This window comes from Melitaea cinxia, chromosome 2, assembly GCF_905220565.1.
Source record: "Melitaea cinxia chromosome 2, ilMelCinx1.1, whole genome shotgun sequence".
NCBI classification, from domain to species: Eukaryota; Metazoa; Arthropoda; class Insecta; order Lepidoptera; family Nymphalidae; genus Melitaea; species Melitaea cinxia.
This window is the reverse complement of record NC_059395.1, coordinates 8,861,254-8,885,010: the sequence shown is the minus strand read 5'-3', so window position 1 is coordinate 8,885,010 and position 23,757 is coordinate 8,861,254. Positions and strand designations below refer to the sequence as shown.

Genomic DNA, 23,757 nt, shown 5'->3' with positions numbered 1-23,757 from the left:
TACATATAAAACATTCTCTTCAATCACTCTATCTATTAAAAAAAAACGCATCAAAATCCGTTGCGTAGTTTTAAAGATTTAAGCATACATAGGGACATAGGGAGATAGGGATAGAAAAAGCGACTTTGTTTTATACTATGATGGTGGGACTAATAAGACAAAAATGTCATTACATTCTGAATATGAACGCTGCCACATAAAATGCCGTGTTCACCTGTCATTGGTGTGATTTTGTGTAAAAATTATCAAGATAGGATATTACTTTATATTTAATAAAAAATCTTAACATTTAATACCACAACAAAATGATAGAATTATATTAAAGATATTCTTTAAATTTATCTTTTAAAAATTTATGCCATTTATTGTTCCATAGAAAGTGTTAAGATTTCAATGAAAGATGAAAGCTACCGGTGGGAGAGTCTTTTTAATTATATTAGCCCACGTTATATTCACCCTTGCTGAAACTGACTCAATAAAACATGAAGAGAAAAAGTCTAAAGGAGTCACTACATTCGTTAGTGCCAAGTGGGAAGTAACTCCAATTGTACTGGAATTAGCAGAATACCTTTCAGGAGAGAGCTCGGACTTATTTTGGTCGTTTTTTGATGAAATAAATTCTCTCAAAACAAATTTGGATTCTTTAGGTACGTTAGTTATGCATAAATTGATATGATTCAAATAGGAGCTAATGTTGTAGATATAAAATAACATGCAAAAGGATGTATCCTTTTGTGTTGAATATTTTTAATTTTTTGGGTTTTTTGGTTTTGCAGAAACAGATAAACAAGTCTATGATGCTTGTATTGGAGTTGTCAGTTTACTGCTGGCACCAGCACAACTTCGTATGGCCAAACTTGCTTTGTCAATGCATTTAACTTCACCCACTGTTCGTATGTTTGATCAAATTGCTACTCACAATGGTGCTAAGGAAGTTCCTTGTGATGCATTTGTGTCAATTGCATCACAAAAAATTTGTGATAATGATGCATTAAGAGATATTCTGAAATCATCTTCTAAGTATCATCCAGTAAGTACATAGCTCATCTAAACCTTCAACCACATGGATAAATACTGCCAACGTTTTCTAATAAGAACAAATTGTGCGAATATTAAATTAGTCTAAACAGCTATATGTAAATAAGTACAAATATTTGTTTTCTAATGTAAGAAATAATAATTATATGTCTAGTAATATAATCTTATACTAAAAATATATTTTCAGGATGAACACAGATTGGAAACATACCTGTTGGACCACTCATATCCAAACAGTGATAATAAGAGTCTTACGGCAATTCTGTATGGTGAACTTGGAACAGCAGATTTCGCTGCTAAACATAAAATTCTTTCTGGATATGCAGATTTGGGCTCAATTAATTACATAGTAAGATGGAATGTAAAGGTAATCTATTTAATATTCTAAATGTGATTCTGACGAATTCTAATAGAGTAAAGTAAGAAAAGATTCTGAACTGATTCTTCTTGTAACTTTTATTGAAAAAGTTTGTTATAGAAACGTAAATCAGGGTCTGGTCTGTCTTTTATCTTAATTAGTTTTTATATAGGAAACACTTTATTTATAGCCACGGGGTAAACCTAAAGTACGCCTCTCAGGCTATGGAGTGGAATTACAATTAAAAAGTACTGAGTACAAGAGTCAAGATGATACAACACCCAAGGAGTCAGAGGATGGTGATACTTCATCACCCTCAGCTGAAGAGGATGAAAATGATCCACAAAATCAGATAGATGGATTTAATTTTGGGAAACTCAAGTAAGTTCATGAATTTGTCTATCTAGTTTTTTATTTTTATTTTTTATCAAGTGAGTCTGTGTATTTTACTAAATTGTATATCTAAAAAGCTGTGCGTAATATTTATGAATATTGTTTTCACCTGACTATATGCCCAATTTATTAGAGGATTATTTTTTTTCATAACAAGATGAAAAATAAATAACAGTAGAATAAGATATATCTAATTCTACTGTTATTAAGTATCCCTATGTAAGCATAAAAATAATTTATCTGTAGCCTACAAAAATATAGTAAAATTTTAACAAAATTACATCTTAATTGTGATAAAATTAATAAATTTCCAAGGATTGACAGGTAGACGATACAAAATCTATTTCTTCTTATTGTACAGGACAATTTTGTGATTAAAATTAAATTGAATTTTAATATTTTTATACAAAAATATTTTGATTTAAATATGCTATTTTATTCTTATAAAACAACAGGAATCTGTTTCCTGCTCTGCGTACTCCCTTGGAGAGATTTCGACGTCATTTATCTGAAACAAGTGAAGAGCTTGCGCCTTTAAAGGTGTGGCAAATGCAAGCTCTAAGCATGCAGGCTGCTGCAGCTGTCATAGACGCCCATGACGCAGGTGGCGATGAGGCTCTTAAAGTGTTGACATCAATTGCTCAAAACTTCCCAATGCAAGTAAGTATCTTCGAAATTATGTGAGATTAATTTTAATATTTCAATATATTATCATTAGAAATTGTAAATAGAGATAAATTATTGTTTACCATAGTTTAAATATATTTTTTATGGACATAACATTAATTTTTGATGTGAAAGAAAATATTATAAATGTAATGGTTACAGCACTGGTTATGACTGTTACGCGGATGGCGGTTGCGGGTTCAATCCCCATACATGACAAACATTTCTATTGGCCACGTAGATGTTTGTCGTGGTCTGGGTGTTTAGGTATAGAAATTGTTACTCATAGTAAGGAATATACCCATCAACTTCTCCTACATGGGGAAAGAGGCCTAAGCCGTGGCCTAGCAGTGGAATATTACAGGCCAAAGTGAATGTTAAAAACCAATAAATTATTCCAAATGTTACCATTTATTGTATTTAAAATATAATTTAAAAAAAAATTAACTTTATCAGTATCAGTTACACTACAGCTTCTTGGATTACTACAGCTTACAGTACATACAATACAATATTAATCTGCCGTACTCCACAGACAAAGTCCCTGATCCATGTGAACGTACCTCGCTCATTCCGTGACGAGGTGCTATACAACCAGGACGTGTGGGCGTCGGCGTTGGGCACGCGCACCGCGGAACCTCTGCTGCTGGTGTCGGGCGTGCAGTACGACGCAGAGGAGGTCGACGTTTTGGCTCTGCTGGCCGCCCTCAAGGACGACATTGGACCTATGAATGCCTTGCACGCCCTAGGTGATCAACTTTGTAATTGTTATTATTCTTATGTATTCTTCACATACACTAATAGTGTACAAGGTGCAGCTTGGTCCTCAACTCCGCCTTTGCGATCTCCTGCCTTTGATGGTTCTGTGGATAAACATACACTCGACAAGGTCTTCTTGAAAAGGAGTGTATGTAATCAGTAGCAACAAACTAAAAGTTCTATTTAAAAAAAACGACAACCACATTATTAGAAATCTCAAACATATTCTGGGACAGGATCGCAATAATAGATTGGCCTCGAAGCTAATGCATCAATAAATCAAAAATGTCTTTATTGACGCCGCGTTAGCGCAACGGTTACAGCCATGGATTGTACCTGTTGCGCTGGCGGTGGCGGGTTCGATCCTCGCACATGACAAACATTTGTATTGGCCATACAGGTGTTTGCCGTGGTCTGGGTGTTGGTGCAGTCCTTGTGGGTCTCCCCACCGTGCCTCGGAGAGCACGTTAAGCTGTCGGTCCCGGTTGTTATCATGTACACTTGATAGCGATCGTTACTCATAGTAGGGAGTATATCCGCCAACCCGCATTGGAGCAGCGTGGTGAATTAAGCTCTGATCCTTCTCCTACTTGGGGAAAGAGACCTATGCCCAGTAGTGGGATGTTACAGGCTGAAGCGTCTTTATTCACAGCTTCAAAAGCACCTTCTAATTATTATTTTATAAATTAAAAAAGTGAAGCTAGCACTGGTTCGGAATATTGCCCATCTCAGAGACAATCATTCACCAGTTTTTTAACAGCACACATGGCTCTGTTGACCAGATACATAAATTAACCAAGGAGTCATCATGGAGTCTCTTGAAGCCAAAACCTACTGCGCCGGCGCATTTTTAGACATTTCTTAGGTTTTTGATCGAGAGTTGCATGAGGGACTGCTCTATCAAATCTGTTCTACAAACTTACTTACATAGTGTCTTAAAATCCTTTCTGCCATAGTTACATTTAAGATTACAAAATTTAGAATTGATATCAATTAATTATTTATTATACCTTTGTCCCGTTAAGGAAGGTAGTAGGAAGTACTATACAAACTCTTCACTGCTGATTTGCCTACATAATCGGCAGTATGTAGTAATGTACCGATGGTTACATCTGCAGACGACATCGCCATCTTAGCTTATCCAGCTTAGCATAGCGATCCAATAAATGCTTCACTAATACTTCAAAGAGGCCTTAATGATTATATCATTCTGACTTTAGAAGTGGCGCATAAAGGCGGACAATGCCAAGTCACTAAATGTAAAATTCACCTTGAGGAGGAGGTTTTGCCCTCCAGACACATTTAACAACATAATAGTAGAAGTATTAATACAGTAAATATAATATAGTTTTTAAATAATAATGCTTAAAATATTTTCTATAAATATTCTTCAAAGAAATACCACATTGCTTTTTTTATTAAACTTAGTTCGTTGTATAGTAAACAGTATATTTGACATTTACCTTCCTTATGGCCTACAAATAAAGCTTAATAATATTTTTTTGTTTAGGACTATCCAAAAATTTGATCAACAAGTTAATATCGCTGGATATCGGCGAGTCATATACTTGGGACGAATATGGTCTGGACATTCGCGACACATCGATCACTTGGCTCAATGATTTGGAGTCGGACGATCGGTACAGGCGTTGGCCCTCATCGTTTATGGAATTGTTGCGCCCCACCTATCCCGGCATGTTGAGGAACTTGAGGAGGAACATTTATAATTACGTACGTAGTTTTTTTTTTTAAATACATACTACACAACTGTTTTAATGATTGCTTAGAGCTGGAACTTGATAATTAAACTATGCATTGCTCTGAAAGAATAAAGTTTATTTTTTATACTTTTCTTACACTTTGATACGAAATAAAATCATCCATATGAAAAAAATAGACATGAAAAAACAAAACTAAATTTAAAGTTTACTATTTCGATTCCTTAAAACTGGTATTTTTTAGGAATTAAATATCATGAACCATAACGTCATATCAAAATGTAATAAGTACATATTTAGTTTACTCTCCGCTTAGTATATATATCTCTTATTCTTGTTTCCGCATCACACCTGTCGTAACGCAGCTTACTTTCCCATTTTGATTCCCATGTGACTTTCGTTGTAGATTGAGTACCCATTGTATGGATGTAATGCTCGGTGTCCAGGTGATGATAGTGGACCCCACGTCGCCGGCGTCGGCGCCACCGCTGCAGCTGGGCGAGACCCTGCTGAAGCACTCGTCGCCGGTGCGCGTGGGGCTGGTGCTGGCGCCGGCCGGCGGGGCGCGCGCCGCCGCCGTGCGGGCCGCCGTCAACTACGTGGCTCAGGATCGGAACTCCAACAAGGAATCCTTCTACTTCCTTACAAAGGTGACTTTTGTACTGCTGAGATATCAATGTATATATAAATAAAATTAAAATAATTTTTTTGACGTAGGAACTGTGGCTTAAATCATTAAAATAGTGTATCAATTATATAAAAATCAATGATAAAAAAATTGCATCTGAATTTCTTTTCCACTTAAAAGAATTACTGCGTCGTTGGACACCATTTTTAACCGACTTCCAAAAACGGAGGAGGTTCTCAATTTGACTGTATTTTTTTTTTTTTTTTTTTTTATGTATGTTACATCAGAACTTTTGAGCGTGTGGACCGATTTCGAAAATTTTTTTTTAAATCGAAAGGTGGTGTGTGTCAATTGGTCCCATTTAAATTTATTTGAGATCTAACAACTACTTTTCGAGTTATATCTAATAATGCGTTTTTACTTGACGCTTTTTTCGTCGACCTACGTTGTATTATACCGCATAACTTTCTACTGGATGTACCGATTTTGATAATTCTTTTTTTGTTGGAAAGGAGATATCCTTATTTTAGTACTATGATAAGGAAACCAGGATCTGATGACGGAATCTCAGAGAAATCGAGGGAAATTCTCGAAAATCCGCAATAACTTTTTACTGGGTGTATCGATTTTGATAATTCTTTTTTTGTTGGAAAGAAGATATCCCTAGTTTAGTACCATGATAAGGAAACCAGGATCTGATGATGGGATCCCAGAGAAATCGAGGGAAACTCTTGAAAATCCACAATAACTTTTTACTAGGTGTACCGATTTTAATAATTTTTAATTTAACCGAAAGCTGATGTTTGTCATGTTCATCAATTTTATTGAGATCTGATAACTACTTTTTGAGTAATCTTTGATAACGCGTAGTTACTTGACTATTTTTTCGTCGATCTACGTTGTATTACTCGTCGATGTAATTGAAGTCGGTTTTTTTTTTCGTTTGCGAGCAAACACAATTATTTTCTTACACTCAACAGCCCCCTCTAAAGATTTATTCCAGTGTTGGGTCTGGCAACATAAGCAGTACACAAACTCCCAGACCACGACAAACATCTGTTTGGCCAATACAAAAAATTTTTGCCATTTGCAGCGATCGAACCCGCAACCACCAGCGTAACAGCCATAAGCTAGAGCGTAATGATTTACGCAAACGCGTCGTCAAATTGTATCCATGATATACACATATAAAGGCCGTGCAGCTGTGTTACTTGAGATGCAACTTAATATTCCTAATAATATATAATATTATAAATGTAAGTTTGTTTGGTACGCTTTCACGCGAAAAGTATTTAACCAATCATCATGAAAGTGTGCACATATTCTCGGAGGTATTAGAAGTAACATAGGAAACTTTATATTAAAAAAATTGCGAAGTTGCAGGAAAAAGCTAGTTGAGCTTAGTTTTATCTGTTTTATTTTCTGTGTTATCTCCTGATTTCTTTTTTGTTCATTCACAAATCTACTCATTTTATTGTGATTATAATGAATTTACCGCAGCTTTTACAAACGGCTCCAGAAGATGGCGTGTCCTTTGAACATATCAAAAATCATTTGAAAAAATACACGAGCTTCAATGCGAATCTCGACGACATCATAGCAGAAGATTCTGAATATAATTTCGGAAATCAGTTGGCAGAAGAATTCGTGTCGAAATTGGGATCCGATAAGTATCCTCAGGTGAGAAGATCTAAAAAACTTATTTTTTTCCCTTTTTTATCATTTCGACAGTCACTTCTCTTCTAGTTAATGTCCATCTGTGTCTCCAGTCTGTGTTAATGTCTAGTTAATCATTCCTGCAAGTACTACTATACGACCTCAATCAACGTTTATATTTGATATTATTTTTTTTTTGTCACAATTCTTTCGTTTCTCTAAAGGGACGATTTCTCCATTACTATTTTTAAAATTTTTCACTATTGACACTTACTTTCACGAGACTTACCGCGATTGTCATTTTGAAACTCCCGATATTTCACACAGACCGTGACCATTTGAGTCACCCGTGAGCATGACATACGCAACGTCATCGAACTATCGAGATTTTAAAAATGCATTTTCATTTTAAAACAGTAATTAGCAAGACTTATGAAACACATAATGGACGAAATAGTCTATTAGACGTGCGTGTGTCGTAGGTGTTGATAAACGGCGTGCCGCTGCGCGACGACGGCCCCGCGCCGGTGACGTCGTCGCTGGAGCTGCTGGAGGAGGCGCTGGCGGCGGCGCTGGCGCGGCTCACGGCGCGCCTGCAGCGGGCCGTCTTCCGCGGGGACGTCGCCGACAGCGACGACGCCGTCGACTACCTCATGAGGCAGCCGCACGTCATGCCCAGGTAGCTTATTGTTTTTGTAGGTACTGGTAATATTTATTGTTCTAAGGGGAAAGCCATTGGGGGAATCCCATGTCGCGTGTTAAAAAAATTAATCTAGAGAGAAATTAAATTTTTCAACACGAAGAACTAAAAAAAAAGTTAAATGACTGAAACACTAATAATTGTGTTTGCAGGCAAACGAATAAAAACCGACTTCAATTATATCGACAAGTAATACAACGAAGGTAGACGAAAAAATAGTCAAGTAAATACGCATTATCAAAGATTACTCCAAAAGTTGTAATTAGATCTCGATGAAATTTAAATGTGACCGCATGATAAACATCAGCTTTCGATTAAATTAAAAAATCATCAAAATCGGTATACCCAGTAAGAATCTTTTTCGATCGAAAGCTGATGCTTAATCATGGTGTTCCATTTAAATTTGGACAAGTGCTGTTTGAGCTATCCTCAATAATACGTATTTAAACGAAACTTTTTAACAGATGTAGGGCACAGCAGGAAATATCCTGCTCAAAATCTGAAGCAGCCCGAATGGGGAAGCTCGTCAACCTTACAGAAGATCACAGTAAATAATATTGTTTTTTAAGCAGTGTTGTGTTTCTGAGGTGACCAGAGCTACTGGTAGGGGTAGGTTCGGCAACGCGCTTGCGATGCTTCTGGTGTTGCAGGCGTCTATAAGCTACAGTAATCACTTACCATCAGGTGAGCCGTACGCTTGTTTGCCGACTTACGTTTATAAAAAAGAAAAATAATAATTGCCTGTTTTCCGACTACCTACGTTGTATTAATTGTCGTTTTTTTTTTTTTTTTTTGGTTTACGAGCAAACACAATGAAATGACTTCATTTATAAAGAAAAAGAAGAAGATAACAAAATTTTGTTATCTTCTTCTTTTTCTTCTAAATAACTCATCCTTTTAAAGTTTTGTTGTCAAATAGTAACAATGATGTTCAGTAGTAGTAGCACAACCATTAGCTCTCAAAAGTGAATTAGATGTTTCAGCTTAAAATCATTATTCCTCATTGAGACATTATTATAAAAATATTAACAAGAAAAATAATAGGTAATTGCTATATGACACTCTCATGACCATTGGTTGACTGGAATAGATCTCTTCTAGAGATAAGTCCACCTTTGCTATCAACTATACGTGTAATTCAATTCTGTATATTCTTTTTTTTTTGTGCAATAAAGTATATAATAAAAAAAGGTAAAAAGTTGTTGAGATGTTAGGTTAGTTATAACAAACGTAAACATTATGTGCTAATATGTATCAGGATTGACGTAAAAATTTGTTTAATTAGCAATGTAAAGCAAATTTAATTAATATTTTCTCATTATTTTTCTATAATGTGATATTAATTCCATAAAAATGTTATATTTTTCATACGTTCGAAGTGTTTTGGAGTACTGCTGTAGCATATGGTCACCAAATTATTCAAAGTATAAAGATAAACTAGAAGCGATACAAAGACATTTTCTAAAATTTCTGTGTTTTGTAGATTTAAAGAATATAAAAATTATACAGAAACCTGTAAACATTATAAAATGGAAGCTTTAGGAATCAGACGTCGGCAATGTGATATGTGTATGTTATACGATATACTGGCTGGACATATTGACGACATTGTAACGACTTAGTCAGTGCTTTATATTTTAAAGTGCCCAATCGTCATACCCGTCACACAGAACTATTTTATACACCTAAAGTAGATACAAACTATGCACGTAATTCTATCCTTAGCCGTATAGTCATCACATGTAATGAGTTTTATTCAGAAATAGATTTGTTCAACATGACAAAAACAATTTTAAGAAAAGCACTCAAAAGTAAAGATGTAATTCATTAAAACACACGCACACACACACACACACACACACACACACACACACAAATACAAACAAACAAACACACACACACATGCGCGCCTACGCACACGCACACACACACACACACGCACACACACACGCACACGCACGCGCACACCCATACGCACACACACGAATACATACAATCACACCCAACTACTCACTAAATAAGATTCATAATTTAATTTTTTATAAACGCTCATAATACGAGATGTCTTCTAATTTGTTAAATAATATTTTAAATAAACTGTGTAATCCTATTTTGGTTCTAGTAATTGTTATATTATACTTTAACTAAAATAAGCTATGTATTAACTATTGGATTATCCAATAAATAAATAAGTAAATAATGTGGTGTGTAGTGCAATTTTCTTTTTTTTTTAGATTGCATCGACGTGTTTTGGCTTCAGATCCATCACAGTATTTAGATTTGTCAGGAGTTCCATCTTCTCCCGAACTTTTTACGGAAGATAAAATCCATCGTCTACTTCATTTGACTGGTAAATATTACATTTTTTTAAATTTCGCTATGTAATTTTAGTTAACTTTATTTCTATTTATAAGACTATATGGTTAATAATTATTTCAGGCCGCGACGCTTTAGCCACAGCTTTGCCGATCATGAAATACTTTTTAAAACCAGGAAAACAGGAGAAAATAACTCAGACAATTTGGATTATCGGTGATTTAAATGAAAAGGATACTAGAGATCTGTTAAGAAATGCATTAACGTTTATGGTAAGAAACTTTCGTTTCTAATTAATATTGACACACTTCACTTCAGCCTATAACAATCCACTTCTAGATCATGGCCTCCACAAGTTCGCGTCATAAATGATGCGAACTCATGTGTTTTGCCCGCGTGCCAGGCGGGTTGATGACTGCAGGGCTGGCAGGATAATCATCGGTCAGCTTTAATAGTTCCAAGGTGGAACCTTTTTTTTTTACGTGGGAAAATCTCTCATGGATATCTATTATGTCTGACTCCTGCTGACTAAAAAACGACCACGTGTGAGCAGTCGTCCGCCTGGCTGGGGCGAGATGGGGTTGCGCTAGCATTCGTCACCTCGTTCCAGCGGTAGGTCCGGACGAAACCTCTGGGCACCGGGACAATGTTGGGGGTGGCTTCGCTCACAACAAGGCCACCCCTCAGACACGTGGGGTCGTGTCGTCCGGCCGGCCGAAGTCCCCCGACTATCGGTCGGTGACTCCACTATTACGAGGAGGGGGAGGAGATGGGCAAACCGTCTTTTCCTTTCCCCCGTACGTCTGCGCCGCATGGTGTCGTTTCCTGTCAAAGATTTTCATTGTAATATGAAACTTTGTATAGTTACGGGTTTCCGTAAAGAACTCACTATACGCGGCGCCACGTTCGCTTAGACCGAATATAAAAAAAAATCATCATATCAAAAATTATTTATTATTATTATTAGTTTAATTGGCTAGAGCATCGACACGGTCAGTCGGAGATGCAGGTTCGATCCCCGCTGGAACGGTCGATTTTTGATATTATATTAATTTTTTTTAAATATCGATTATATTTATATACTAGCGTGAGCTCTCCGACACTTTCATTGCGGCCCGGTCGTGAAATCAGTTCTCAATGGATGTATTAATTTTAATATTTATATAAAGTCGTGTTCGATATTTTTTTTTGTATCAAAATGTTAAATTGAATGGACTACTGTCACAACAAAACGAAAAGAACGCGTCGCTCGAACGAAGAGTGCTGCGTAACCGTCAGCTCAGTCGAGCCGGCTGTGTACATGGGGCCGTGTTCCAGCGCGAGTCGCGCGGCGTGCGGGTCGCGTTCGCGCCGAACGTGGAGCGCGCGGGCGAGGAGCAGCCGCTGAACAGCGCGGTGCTGGCGGCCGCCGCCGCGCTGGCGCCCGCCGCCGCCGCGCGCTACGTGGCGCGCCTGCTGGAGCGCGACGGCTGCCACGAGCGCCGGGACTGCGAGATACTGGTACCTTCACACTCTTACCGACTTCGACGGGAGCTTTTCGATTCGAGCCTATTTTTTCTTATGCGTTATCTCGTAACTTTTTAACGTTACTGGGTACTTAGTAAACACAAGGGTGTACAAACGCTGTGAGCTCATAACATTTATTTCATTTTTAGACAACTATAAACAAATTGTAATCAATTATCTTCTATATATTAATACATGAAGCAAAAATTTTGTACCCCCTTTTTACGAAAATTGCGCAGACGGAGAAGTATAAAATTTTGTACGCTTATAGTTTATATAGAAAAGGAGTGCAGAATGCAAATTTTTTTTTTTAAATTATGCATAAAAATATATTAAATCAATAAAAAAAAAAACGTAAAATACAGTACCATGGATTTGACACACACACACGCATATTATACTCTTTAGTTGATTGTCAAAGTCTGTAGTCAAATTGAAAAATTTTAAAAAGTTTATTTTATGTAAATGAAAAGTAGTAAAGGTCCATAACAAATACTTGGCCACAGCCCGAGCTGGTGCCGCTGCTGAACAAGCAGGCGTGGGTGATGAAGGCGGCTCGCGTGCTGTGTGCTCGCGGTCTGAAGCTGCGCGCGGGCCAGCGCGCCCTCGTGCACAACGGGCGCCTCGTGGGCCCACTCGAGCCCGGGGAGCGGTTCTCGCTCGAAGACTTCGTGCTGCTCGAGAGGTTGGTCGTGACTGAGACTATAAATTGTGGAATGGAGGGTACTCGGATATTAAGATAGTCTTGACGGTTCTCTTAGGAAGCTTTTGTTTTAATTTTTTTAGAAGTGTGATTAAAAAATGGGATATACTGATAACGTCTGACTGAAGAACTACCCTTTACAGGCTTACTCCTCATATATGACAAATGTTTGTATTGTGTGTGCTTCTAGACCTGCTAGACGGGACTCTCATCTATCTGGAAATAAATTTACTTCCTCTCTAATATTTTGGTCACTTTTACAACACATCACTTCGGTGCTCGATAGTAATTAATTTCATTGAATTGTTATAATCTTTTTTATAGGTACAGCAACCAAGTGTATGGCGATAAACTGGCGGAATTTTTCAGTGGCAAAAATTCAGTAAATGAAAACGACGTGGATGTTGATGGTAAAAAATGTATTTTTAATTCAAACTTAAAATTTTACTGTATTTAAGTTGGCTTCTAATTCATTATTATCATTACAGCCTATACAGTCCACTGCTGAACATAGGCCTCCATAAGTTGACGCCAAAAATAACGTTAACTCATGTGTTTTGCCCATAGTCACCACGCTGGGCAGGCGGGTTGGTGACCGCAGTACTGGCTTTGTCGCACCGAAGACGCTGCTGCCCGTCTTCGGCCTGTGTATTTCAAAGCCAGCAGTTGGATGGATATCCCGCCATCGGTCGGCTTCTTAAGTTCCAAGGTGGTCGTGGAACCCTGTTATCCCTTAGTCGCCTCTTACGACACCCACGGGAAGAGAGGGGGTGGCTAAATTCTTTAGTGCCGTAGCCACACAGCACGGCTTCAATATCTAGCTCTTCAATATCAGCTGGCTTCTAATTATCAGAAGTATATTTCGTACGTTGAGTTTAATGTTCCTAAAAATGTTATTCTGAGTCGTAATCGTTGGCTTTTATACTTTTGTTTCTCTACTAACTCGTACTCTACGACGCCACTATAGTTTATTCATGTTATAATTGTGTTCGTTAAAAAAAAAAACTGGTTTAAAATAACATTGCATGAAATATATGTAATATACGATGAATCAATAATTGTGTTTGCAAGCAAACGAAAAAAATCGATTTCAATTATATCGACGAGTAATACAACGTAGTTAGACGAAAAAATAGTCAAGCAAATACGCATTATCAAAGATTACTCGAAAGTTGTAATCAGATCTCGATGAAATTTAAATGTAGCCATATGATAAACATCAGCTTTCGATTAACTTAAAAATCATCAAAATCGGTACACCCAGTAAAAAGTTATGCGGATTTTCGAGAGTTTCCCTCGATTTCTCTGGGATCCCATCATCAGATCCCGGTTTCCTTATCATGATACCACACCAGGGATATCCCCTTTCCAACAAAAAGAATTATCAAAATCGGATCATAAACGACGAAGTTATCCCCGAACATACATAAAATATGTATATACGGTCGAATTGAGTAACCTCCTCCTTTTTTTGAAGTCGGTTAAAAAAATACTCATCAGACCATCTTTCACTCATCAGAACTCATCAGAAAAGAATGATCAAAATTAGTACATCCACTAAAATGTTAGGTAACGCACATAAAAAATACAGTCAAATGGAGAGCTACCTTGCTTTTTCCAAGTCTGTTAAAAAGTGTAGTAAGGAGGCAAGTAAAGGGCGCGGTCCCGGCAGAGCCCCCGGAGCTGTCGGCGGACGAGCGCGTGCGCGTGGTGGCGGCGCTGGCGGCGCGGGCGCCGCGCGCGCGCTCGGCGCTGCCGGCCGGCCTGCGCGCCGAGCACTCCGTCGTCGACCTGCCGCCGCTCTTCGCGGACGAGGCCGCCGTCGACGTGAGACACGCACGCCCGCGCGCTTTGTACCTTGTCATACTTATAACTCTTCCATGGGTGGAATTGTACTGCTGAATTTTTCCGATAAGTTGCCCTTCGATCCATCGAAAAAGATTTTAAGTGTGTTTTGAAAGGTTTTGCATTAATTTATGGAATTAGCCTTTGGTAACCCATACACGCACAGGGCGAGAACGCAAAAAGTCGCTAAATTTGATTCCATTTTCCTTCTTTAATTCTTTTCAATTTAAACATTAAATTAAAAATTTCTGACGCGTAAGATTGTTAAATTTCAAAACTCAGATAAAATCATAAACAGTAAGTGACGTGTGGTGCGTGTGCCAGATCGTGGCGGTGGTGGACCCGGCGTCGACGGCCGCGCAGCGCCTGGCGCCGCTGCTGCTGGTGCTGCGCCGCGTCGTCAACTGCAGGCTGCGACTCTTCCTCAACCCGCAGGACAAGAATTCTGACATGCCACTTAAAAGGTGCGACAAACAAAAGTACTTATAATGACCTTCAAATCTAGTGCATTCTAAAATTTATAGTGTATATGCTTGTGTTGTATTTAAAAAAAAAAAGAAAACTCTTTTAAAAATACAGCCATTTTAATTCTTCTGATTTATGGCAAAGTCAAAGTTATCATTTTGTGTATGTCTAGATCTGCGGTGTGACAATCAAACAATTTACATACTACAGATACGTGCGTTTTTATTAAATTATGAAAATATAATGCCAGTCTGATGTCTTTTTAATTTAGAAAAACAAGATATTGACATCTGTACAGTCGTTTTCGTCCTTTCGTCCATTTTTGTAATAAATATTTTGCCACAACAGCCACAAACCAGTGCTGTGACCGTTGCGCCAACACGGCGTCAGTGCAGCCGCCCCTTTGACAATTCTCAAATTGTGTCTGTACCAATCCTCGCGTGGCAGTTTCTACCGCTACGTGCTGGAGCCCGAGCTGCAGTTCACCAGCGGCGGGGCGTTGACCTCGGGCGCCACGGCTCGCTTCTCCCGCCTGCCGCACGCGCCGCTGCTGTCGCTGGAGCTGCGCACGCCGCCCAACTGGCTCGTGGAGTGCGTCAAGTCCGTCTACGACCTCGACAACATCCGCCTCGCCGACGTCGACTCCGTCGTGCACAGGTACGCTACTCACTTTACCTTAAAAACCTGGAAAACAAATATCTTAAAAAGCTTAAATCTATCTACATAAATAAAAATTAATCGCTAATAGCGTCGCTAAGCGCAAAATTCAAAAACAGCTTATATTATAGGATTATTTTTAAATTTTCTAAGACTAGAAGGTGTACACGGGAACCAAAATAAAAAAAATTGCGCGGAAAATTTCAAAATTTAGAAAAACGTAGCGATTATTTAAATTCACAAGTTTAACTGTTCACAAGGCAGAACTAGGGATTGCAAACCAGAAAACTGGACCCAGTAATCCGATCGATCAGGCGTCATTATGCACTTACCGGATCCAGTGCCAAATTACCGGATCCGGCAACCGGAGATTCAAACTAGGGTACTAAGGAGCCTCGAGCTCAACTGTAACCGAAACCATCAGATATATGTACGAAATAAAAGTTTATCCAGAACGAAAGTACGAGTACGAGTATACGATGCTTCACGCCCATATTATTTTTGATTCAAGTCGTGAAGCTTTTAGGGGGCATCCATTAATTACGTGAGCTATTTTTCGATCAGTTTAGCCCCCCCCCCCCCTTACGTGAGATTGTCGCTGAATATAATAGAGATTGACGGGACATAATAAACTATTCAAGTATACTATAGTTAATTTATTAAAATTAAATTAAATTCAAAGCGAACACTAAATGATTTTAATAGCCATGAGATTTATTTTAGTGGGCAAAATGAACAGTCTAAATATATTTTTTTAATATTTTATATTTTTTGAAGTTGATGTGAGATTTTCGATTATCCCCCCTCGGTTTAATTGAGATTTTGAGATTCTGAGCCCCTTACTATGCCAAAGAAAAAAGACTTGCGACTGCAGCTAAAAAAATCTTAAAAATATTTAAGACGATCTTATAAACACTAAAAAGATTTGAATATTACTGGAAGAATAAAAAATACAAATTCTGCTCTTTGGGTCCATCTCACCAAGACAATGTTAACACGGCGTGTTCGAAATAGAACAGTTTGTGAGTAGAACAATACGTTATTTGAGTAAACGAACTCTGGTTACTTCGAGAAATGTAAAAGTTGAGAAACCCTTCCCACAACTATGTACATTTGTAGCTCTAATAGAAGAAGAATATTTAAATTAAATATTTTTAGCTTTTAATTTGATAAATATTGTCTCATTAAATTTATCTTCAATTAGTAGTAAGAAAATAATTACAGATGTTTTTTTTTTTTTTTTTAACTTACGGTCTACTTATGTTAGAATAAAAAGATAAGTTAGGTTATTATAGTTTGATCAACTATTGTTGATCGATTGAATTTGACACCGGATAGTAATCCCTAGACAGGATATCTGTCTGATCAGCTAGTTAGTTATCAATAATTTTATCACTAATTAAATATTTCTTTTTTGTTTTAGGCTCTATCTTATTTTATATTCAATAAATATTTACCTTTTAGTGAATTCGAACTGGAGTACCTCTTACTGGAAGGTCACGCGTGGGATAACACTCTTGGTACGCCTCCTCGGGGACTGCAGCTAGTTTTGGGCACGAAGGACAATCCTGAGGCCAAGGACACTATAGTGATGGCTAACCTGGGATATTTCCAGCTAAAAGCTAATCCTGGAGCCTGGATACTGCGTTTGAGACCCGGCCGCTCGGAAGAAATTTACGAAATTGTTGGGTATAATATTCAGACATTATTTATACATTATTTAAATTGTAAAATGTATCGAGACAAGTAACTTGTAATTTCACTTTGACTTTAATAGTAAAACAAAATAATCATCTTTTAGAAAGAAATAATAAAAATATCCTACTGAAAAACAGTAAATAATTTAAGTACTTTGTCTCAGGCATGAAAACACCGACACGCCGGCCGGTAGCGATGACATCCAAGTTCTGATGAGTTCCTTCCGCAGTCACGTTATCAAGTTGCGCGTAAGCAAGAAACCAGACAAGCAGAATCTTGATCTTCTTGTCGAAAATGACGAAAAGAACTCTGGCGGAATCTGGAACTCTATTGCAAGGTTAAAAAGTATAACTATCTAATATATTTCTGTTTTTTTTTTTTATGTAAGTGATATATCCACGGGTTTATAATGCCAGTGCTTTTATCATTCCATATATATTTTTTGTTTTTTTGTTTAAACATGCATCGGTACTTCATTGCAACTTTAGATAACTTAATAGCTAGCCTTAGAATCTCTAAAAATTGACGCGAGTCCACTGACAAGACTATTCTACATATTGTTTTTTTTTTTTATAGTTATTATTTTTATTATATTTACACTTATTATTATATATTTGTGGTTAGCTTTTTGCTATTTGTAAAATATGAGTGTTAAATTAATTTTATTTTGTTTCGAGACCATATGCTAATTAAAAAAATAAGGTCTATTCATGAACTGTTTGTTTTATAAATATCGAGGTACATTCCTATTGAGGTCTAAAACTCAATGACGGGGTTGATTTCTTTGAAATAACAATAATTGCAGTCAGTCAATCAGTCAGCTCAGTCCATTCCACTGCTGGACATAGGCCTCCCCAAGTTCGCGCCAGACATCCCGGTTTTCCGCAATCCTCATCCAGCCTACACCGGCAATCTTACGTAGATCGTCGGTCCAACGGGCCGGGGGACGTCCCACACTGCGTTTGCCAAGACGCGGTCTCCACACTAATTTATAAATAACTAAAGAAATACTTTAAATATAAGCCTACTAAATTTTGAATCAATCTTGTACTTGTTGCTTTAATTCTTTTATCAACTATTAAAGAAGTTCTAACATTCAAACTGCTAAACTATTTTTTTGGACATAGTCATCCATTACACAAGTGCTACAACATACAAAAATTTGCGTTAAACCGTACACTTGTCCTTACGTTGTTATTTGAATTTATATTGAATGTTCCAGTTCGTTCGGCGGCGGCGAAGAGCATGAGACACAGGACGAAACCATTAACGTGTTCTCCGTCGCGTCCGGACATCTGTACGAGAGGTTCCTGCGGATCATGATGTTGTCTGTCCTGAAGCACACCAAGTCACCCGTCAAGTTTTGGTTCTTGAAGAATTATCTTAGCCCTTCATTAAAGGTAAACATTATTTGTTTATATGCTAACTGCTGCCTAACTTCCATTATTGTTCTTTTGCAATGACTCATACCACGATGTTAGCCTATTTCACTATTTACTATTTTACTCGTAGATAATGTAGCTCTCTTATGCAAAAAAAAAAATTATCTTATCGGTAGTTTCCAAGTTTGTTGTTTCCAAACAAATAAATTTATTCGCTTTTTATTATGACTAGTTAATATTTAGATTAAAAACAACATTTTTATTTGACTCAATATTCTCTTAGGCTTAGTCTTTCAAAAGTTTTTGGTGTTTGTCCTCAGGACATCCTCCCGTACATGGCTCAAGAGTACGGCTTCGAGTACGAGCTGGTGCAGTACCAGTGGCCGCGCTGGCTGCAGCGGCAGCGCGACCGCCAGCGCACCATCTGGGGGTACAAGATTCTGTTTCTCGACGTGCTCTTCCCTCTGCATGTCAAGAAGATCATATTCGTGGATGCGGATCAAGTGAGGATACAATTTATATTTGAACTTCTTTTTAGTTATGAAATGTTTAAGGATATATAGATTTCTACTATAATTAAATATTTATTGGCGATTTATATTTTCAAAATTCAGGTAAATAAAAGTAATTAAATATATGATAATTTCAATAGATTGTTCGAGCAGACTTGAAGGAGCTAGTTGATTTCGATCTCGCAGGAGCTCCTTATGGCTATACACCTTTCTGTGACAGCAGGAAAGAGATGGAAGGATTCAGGTTTGTTTTCATCAAAATATTATTAGTTTGTTTCAAATTATTTATGGCCGGGTATTGTACGTCATATAATTAATACAGAAGTATAGTTTATCGGAAGCATAACTTTGTCTAGATATATTATGAGCCGTAGTCTTCAATGTGGGCCCCATCGGTTTGTACTCATAGTAATCAAGTGCGCAAGCTCGCCGAGTGAGTGAAGTAATTCCACCCGCCAGGTTCTGGAAGCAGGGCTACTGGCGCAACCACCTGCAGGGCCGCAGCTACCACATCAGTGCGCTGTACGTGGTGGACCTGAAGCGCTTCCGCCGCATCGCCGCCGGCGACCGCCTGCGGGGCCAGTACCAGGCGCTCAGCCAGGACCCCAACAGCTTGTCTAACTTGGGTCGGTTGCTCGTTGATGACTTACGAGTGTTGCAGCGTTAGCCTATCGGCTTACTCGCGTGACTTCTTTCCTTATAGGATTTTTTTTAATGAAAATTGATCTGTGTACTGTATGCTTAAATCATTTCTATTATTACAACTTCAAAATCTTTAGCATTAATTGATTCTTAAAAACAATGTGAAAATAACAACTTAGCTATTATTATTATAACGGTCACCAACCCGCCTGCCCAGCGTGGTGACTATGGGCAAAACACATGAGTTCACGTTATTTTTGGCGTAAACTTGTGGAGGCCTATGCCCAGCAGTGGACTGTATAGGCTGTAATGATTGATATTATTATTATAACATCTATAAATTCATCAAATGTAATTTCATAACGATGAAAAAAAAATAAGTCGTGTCACTTTAAAAGTGACAATTGCTTCATTAATTTTTTTTATACAGATCAAGATTTGCCCAATAATATGATTCACCAAGTGGCCATCAAGTCGCTTCCGCAAGAATGGTTGTGGTGTGAAACTTGGTGCGACGATGATTCTAAGAAATACGCTAAAACTATTGATTTGGTAAGTTTTTATGTCTCAAAACTTATAAAAATGTATCCACGTTATACTACAATTATTTTATTACATAATCACAACCTTATAAACCTGGTCTAATTGTTAGTTTACATTTTTTATGATCCTATAATATCATTACATTAAGAGCCCTTTTCACAAAAATCGGTAACAATCCGCGAAATTGTAATATTTTGACGTCGTTAATCTCGGTATTGGATGCAATAATGTAATTTATATTTTTGAAATATAATAAAGGAACCTTTGTTGTAGTAAGATAATGGATCAGAATTTTGATTTATATTGTGTGTACAAAATTATTAACCTTTTCATCAGCCGCCTCCCTGGGTAAACGGTGGACGGAAGTCCTATTTTTCAATAACCTCTACCTTAAAACTGTATAAAAAAATATGGTAATATGTGGAATATGTTTTTGTTAATACTTAATGCAGTTTTTTTTCCATTTGTATCTCCTTTAATCCATAGTAAAATTTTAAATTTACAAATATTTTCCAAATAAGTACAATTTTAAAAGTGATGTTTTTCTTAGAAAACAAAGAAATTTTAAGGACCTATCTGTACCAAAGTAAACTTACATCATTTAGGAACTTAATTTTTTTTAAATATATTTAATTATTTTTAATACCTTTTGTATTAAAAATAAAAATATACCATACAATACCCCGCATCAAACCCTGTGAATCAGTCGAGCGTCAGCGCTCTTAGAGGTAAGATCCACGCCAAATTCTGCGCAGCCCTTTCTTTCGCTCACACGCGCCAAGCGACTGTTATTATAGTGTGATAAACCGCATTTAATACTTTCATAAAAATAAAAAAATATGCGAAAATTACTGTAAAATAATATTATGATAATTTCTGTAATTTAATTTTTTTTCTCACATTATTAATACAAATAGGCATTTAGATCTGTTTGTCTTGTTATTTGTTAATAAATATGTTTGTCGGTGTCATTGAGTTTATAAAAAATTAAAGCCGGCAAAATTTGATGGTCTACTTGCATCCAAAACTATGCAACTCACATTCACACTCAGATTTTCTGGAGCATAATAAAATGCTATTTTATTTATATCGCAAATATTAGATTAATTTGTAAACTCAAAAAACTAATTGCATTAAAAAATAAATTGTTTTATAAAATTGATTTCTTATTTTTATACTCGAAATTTTTAACAAAAATAATTATGTAAAATTTTTTTATACCATAGTTATTAATTTTTATTATACATTAGAAAAAGATCAAGATGGTTTTTTGGTTGTCACACAATACCAAGTAGCACAAAGATCACGCGGCTCGTACGACTCGCGCGAAGCGGCCAAATTTACCTAAACTTGCAGAGCGAAAAATTGTGAAATGGCTCTTAACGGTTTGCATATATAATTGTTAAAACAATTCACAGATACACTATGAAAAAAATAAAATAATTAAATAAAAAAAGAGTGTGCTTTAGACCACACGACTGAAGTAAACTTATTTACTTTCTATCTTCACTATTTTATACTATTCTCGACCCTCTCAACTCTCTTCCTCCGCAAGTCTAGCGTGCGTAAAGAAGTTTTACTTCAATAAGCATTAATTTAGAGTTCAAAATTATTTAATTGGTACCAGTTTACAATTTAAAGGTTTTGCAATGGTTACTTACAAACCGAAAAATTCCACAAATAACAAAATCGTGTGTCATTGTTCAAGTGCAACAACCCGATGACGAAGGAGGCGAAGCTGTCGGCGGCCATGCGCATCGTGCCCGAGTGGCGCCAGTACGACGCCGAGGTGAAGGCGCTGCAGGCGCGCGTGCGCCGCGGGCTCTACCAGCACGCCGACGGCGAACAGGTGCCCAGCTACTGCTGTCTTTGATTTTATTTGAGACACGAACGAGACATAACGATTATTAAAATTTGTATAAGTTTAACAGCTATGTGTGTAATTTACGACTGGCAAGAATTAAGATATAATTTTGCACTTGAAAACAAAAATGAATCAATATTATAATATATCCCAATCTCACGATTATTATAACAATTATGAACTGTGCTGGATGCTCTATGACCTTTTTAACCGACTTCAAAAAAGGAGCTTACTCAATTCGACCGTGTATATATATATATATATATATACATAAATATACATAAATATACATATATTTTAAATCTATGTTCGAGGATAACTTCGACGTTTATGAACCGATTTTGATAATTCTTTTTTTGTTAGAAAGGAGGTATCCTAAGTATGGCACCATGATAAGGAAACCAGGATCTGTCAGGGAAAGTGAAATCAAACGCATATTCTCTTTCAATTACCTATATATAAATAAAAGGTTTCGATGCTTTTTTGGATACACTGCTGTTAAAGATACTTTTTTTTTTCTAGGAAATAGACAGCGTTCACCATCCAGAAGATACCAAAACGAAAGCTGCTTCAGGTAGGAACTAACATCTATTGTTTGTGATCTCTTTGATTAATTATCTAATTGTGATTAACATTAGGACATGCTTAATGAAACAACCACTATGGTGCGTATCTATGTGGGCGCCTAAACAACAGCAGTTTGCGGGAGTGATCCCGTTTGGGATGGCTATTTGGTTTGGATATCTGTCCTTGTGCCCCCCACTGTGTTTTGGAGAGCATTAAGTTGTTGGTCCTGGTTTTATCATAAATACCGATAGCCATCGTTACTCCTAGTAAGGAATATGTCCCGATAATCCGCAGTGGAGCAGCCTGATAGATTAAGCTCCAATTCTTCTCCTAGATGGAAAAAAGCCTATGCCCAGCTTTGGGATGGTGAAAGTTGAATCGTGATCGTGATGTTTAATATTGTTGCCTTTAGTCGAAGTTCATTAAAAACTTTTTTAATTTTTTGTTTCAGATGATGAAAACCAACATACGGAGTTATGATGGAACAGTGCTTAAAAACATTTAACTTAATATTTTTTTATTCCTGTTTCGGTTGTAGGTCTATAAAAGATCGCGTATGAACAGAATATTTGACACACTGAAAGTGCTCATTAAAATGAAATGTGTGGTGTGTAAGTTAGTTAAATTTGTTAGCACTGTACTTTGTAAATATTATATAAAATCAATTCCATTACTATATTTTTTTTGGTTGCACTTATTTTCGTAATATTATCCCAATGATTAAGGATTTTTTTTATATATTAATTTAGTATCAAGTTTTTTTAAAGATTATAAGTGAAAATAATGTGATGAATTAAGTTAGGGAATGATATTATTGTAGTGTACAGTAGGAAGGGAGTTTTGTAATATTTAGGCATATTATACATATTGTTCAATTACTATTTTTCTTACACATTGATTGAGAGACGAGATACATATTACATTAGTAACATATTGAAAATGTGAAGCAGTGTTTCCTGACAGTCTGTCTAATATTTGCGTCTCAACTACGATGATAAATTTGATTTTTTACCTCTTACGGATCTCAAACTCCACGGGTTGGACGTTTAATTTACATTTTGCAACAAATTTGTGTACCCTTTACTTATATCACAGAAAAAAAAAAACATGTAATAGTAAATAAAAATGATTATAAAATTGA

At 36.8% G+C, this 23,757-nt stretch overlaps 1 protein-coding gene across 1 annotated transcript; it reads left to right on the top strand.

Annotated features, from left to right (window-relative positions):
- The first annotated feature begins 212 nt into the window (after positions 1–212).
- LOC123664106 (UDP-glucose:glycoprotein glucosyltransferase) lies at positions 213–23,757 on the top strand. The gene is given in 28 exon segments (XM_045598719.1): positions 213–647; positions 777–1,030; positions 1,226–1,405; positions 1,587–1,777; positions 2,245–2,449; positions 2,991–3,204; positions 4,725–4,945; positions 5,379–5,582; positions 7,061–7,240; positions 7,699–7,895; positions 10,151–10,266; positions 10,356–10,504; positions 11,550–11,732; positions 12,245–12,423; positions 12,766–12,860; positions 14,114–14,268; positions 14,611–14,750; positions 15,199–15,408; positions 16,873–17,097; positions 17,270–17,443; positions 18,329–18,506; positions 18,809–18,991; positions 19,141–19,244; positions 19,460–19,626; positions 20,073–20,194; positions 21,894–22,034; positions 22,572–22,623; positions 23,068–23,757. Coding segments are annotated over 28 exon segments (4,695 nt in total). The 5' UTR covers positions 213–400; the 3' UTR covers positions 23,097–23,757.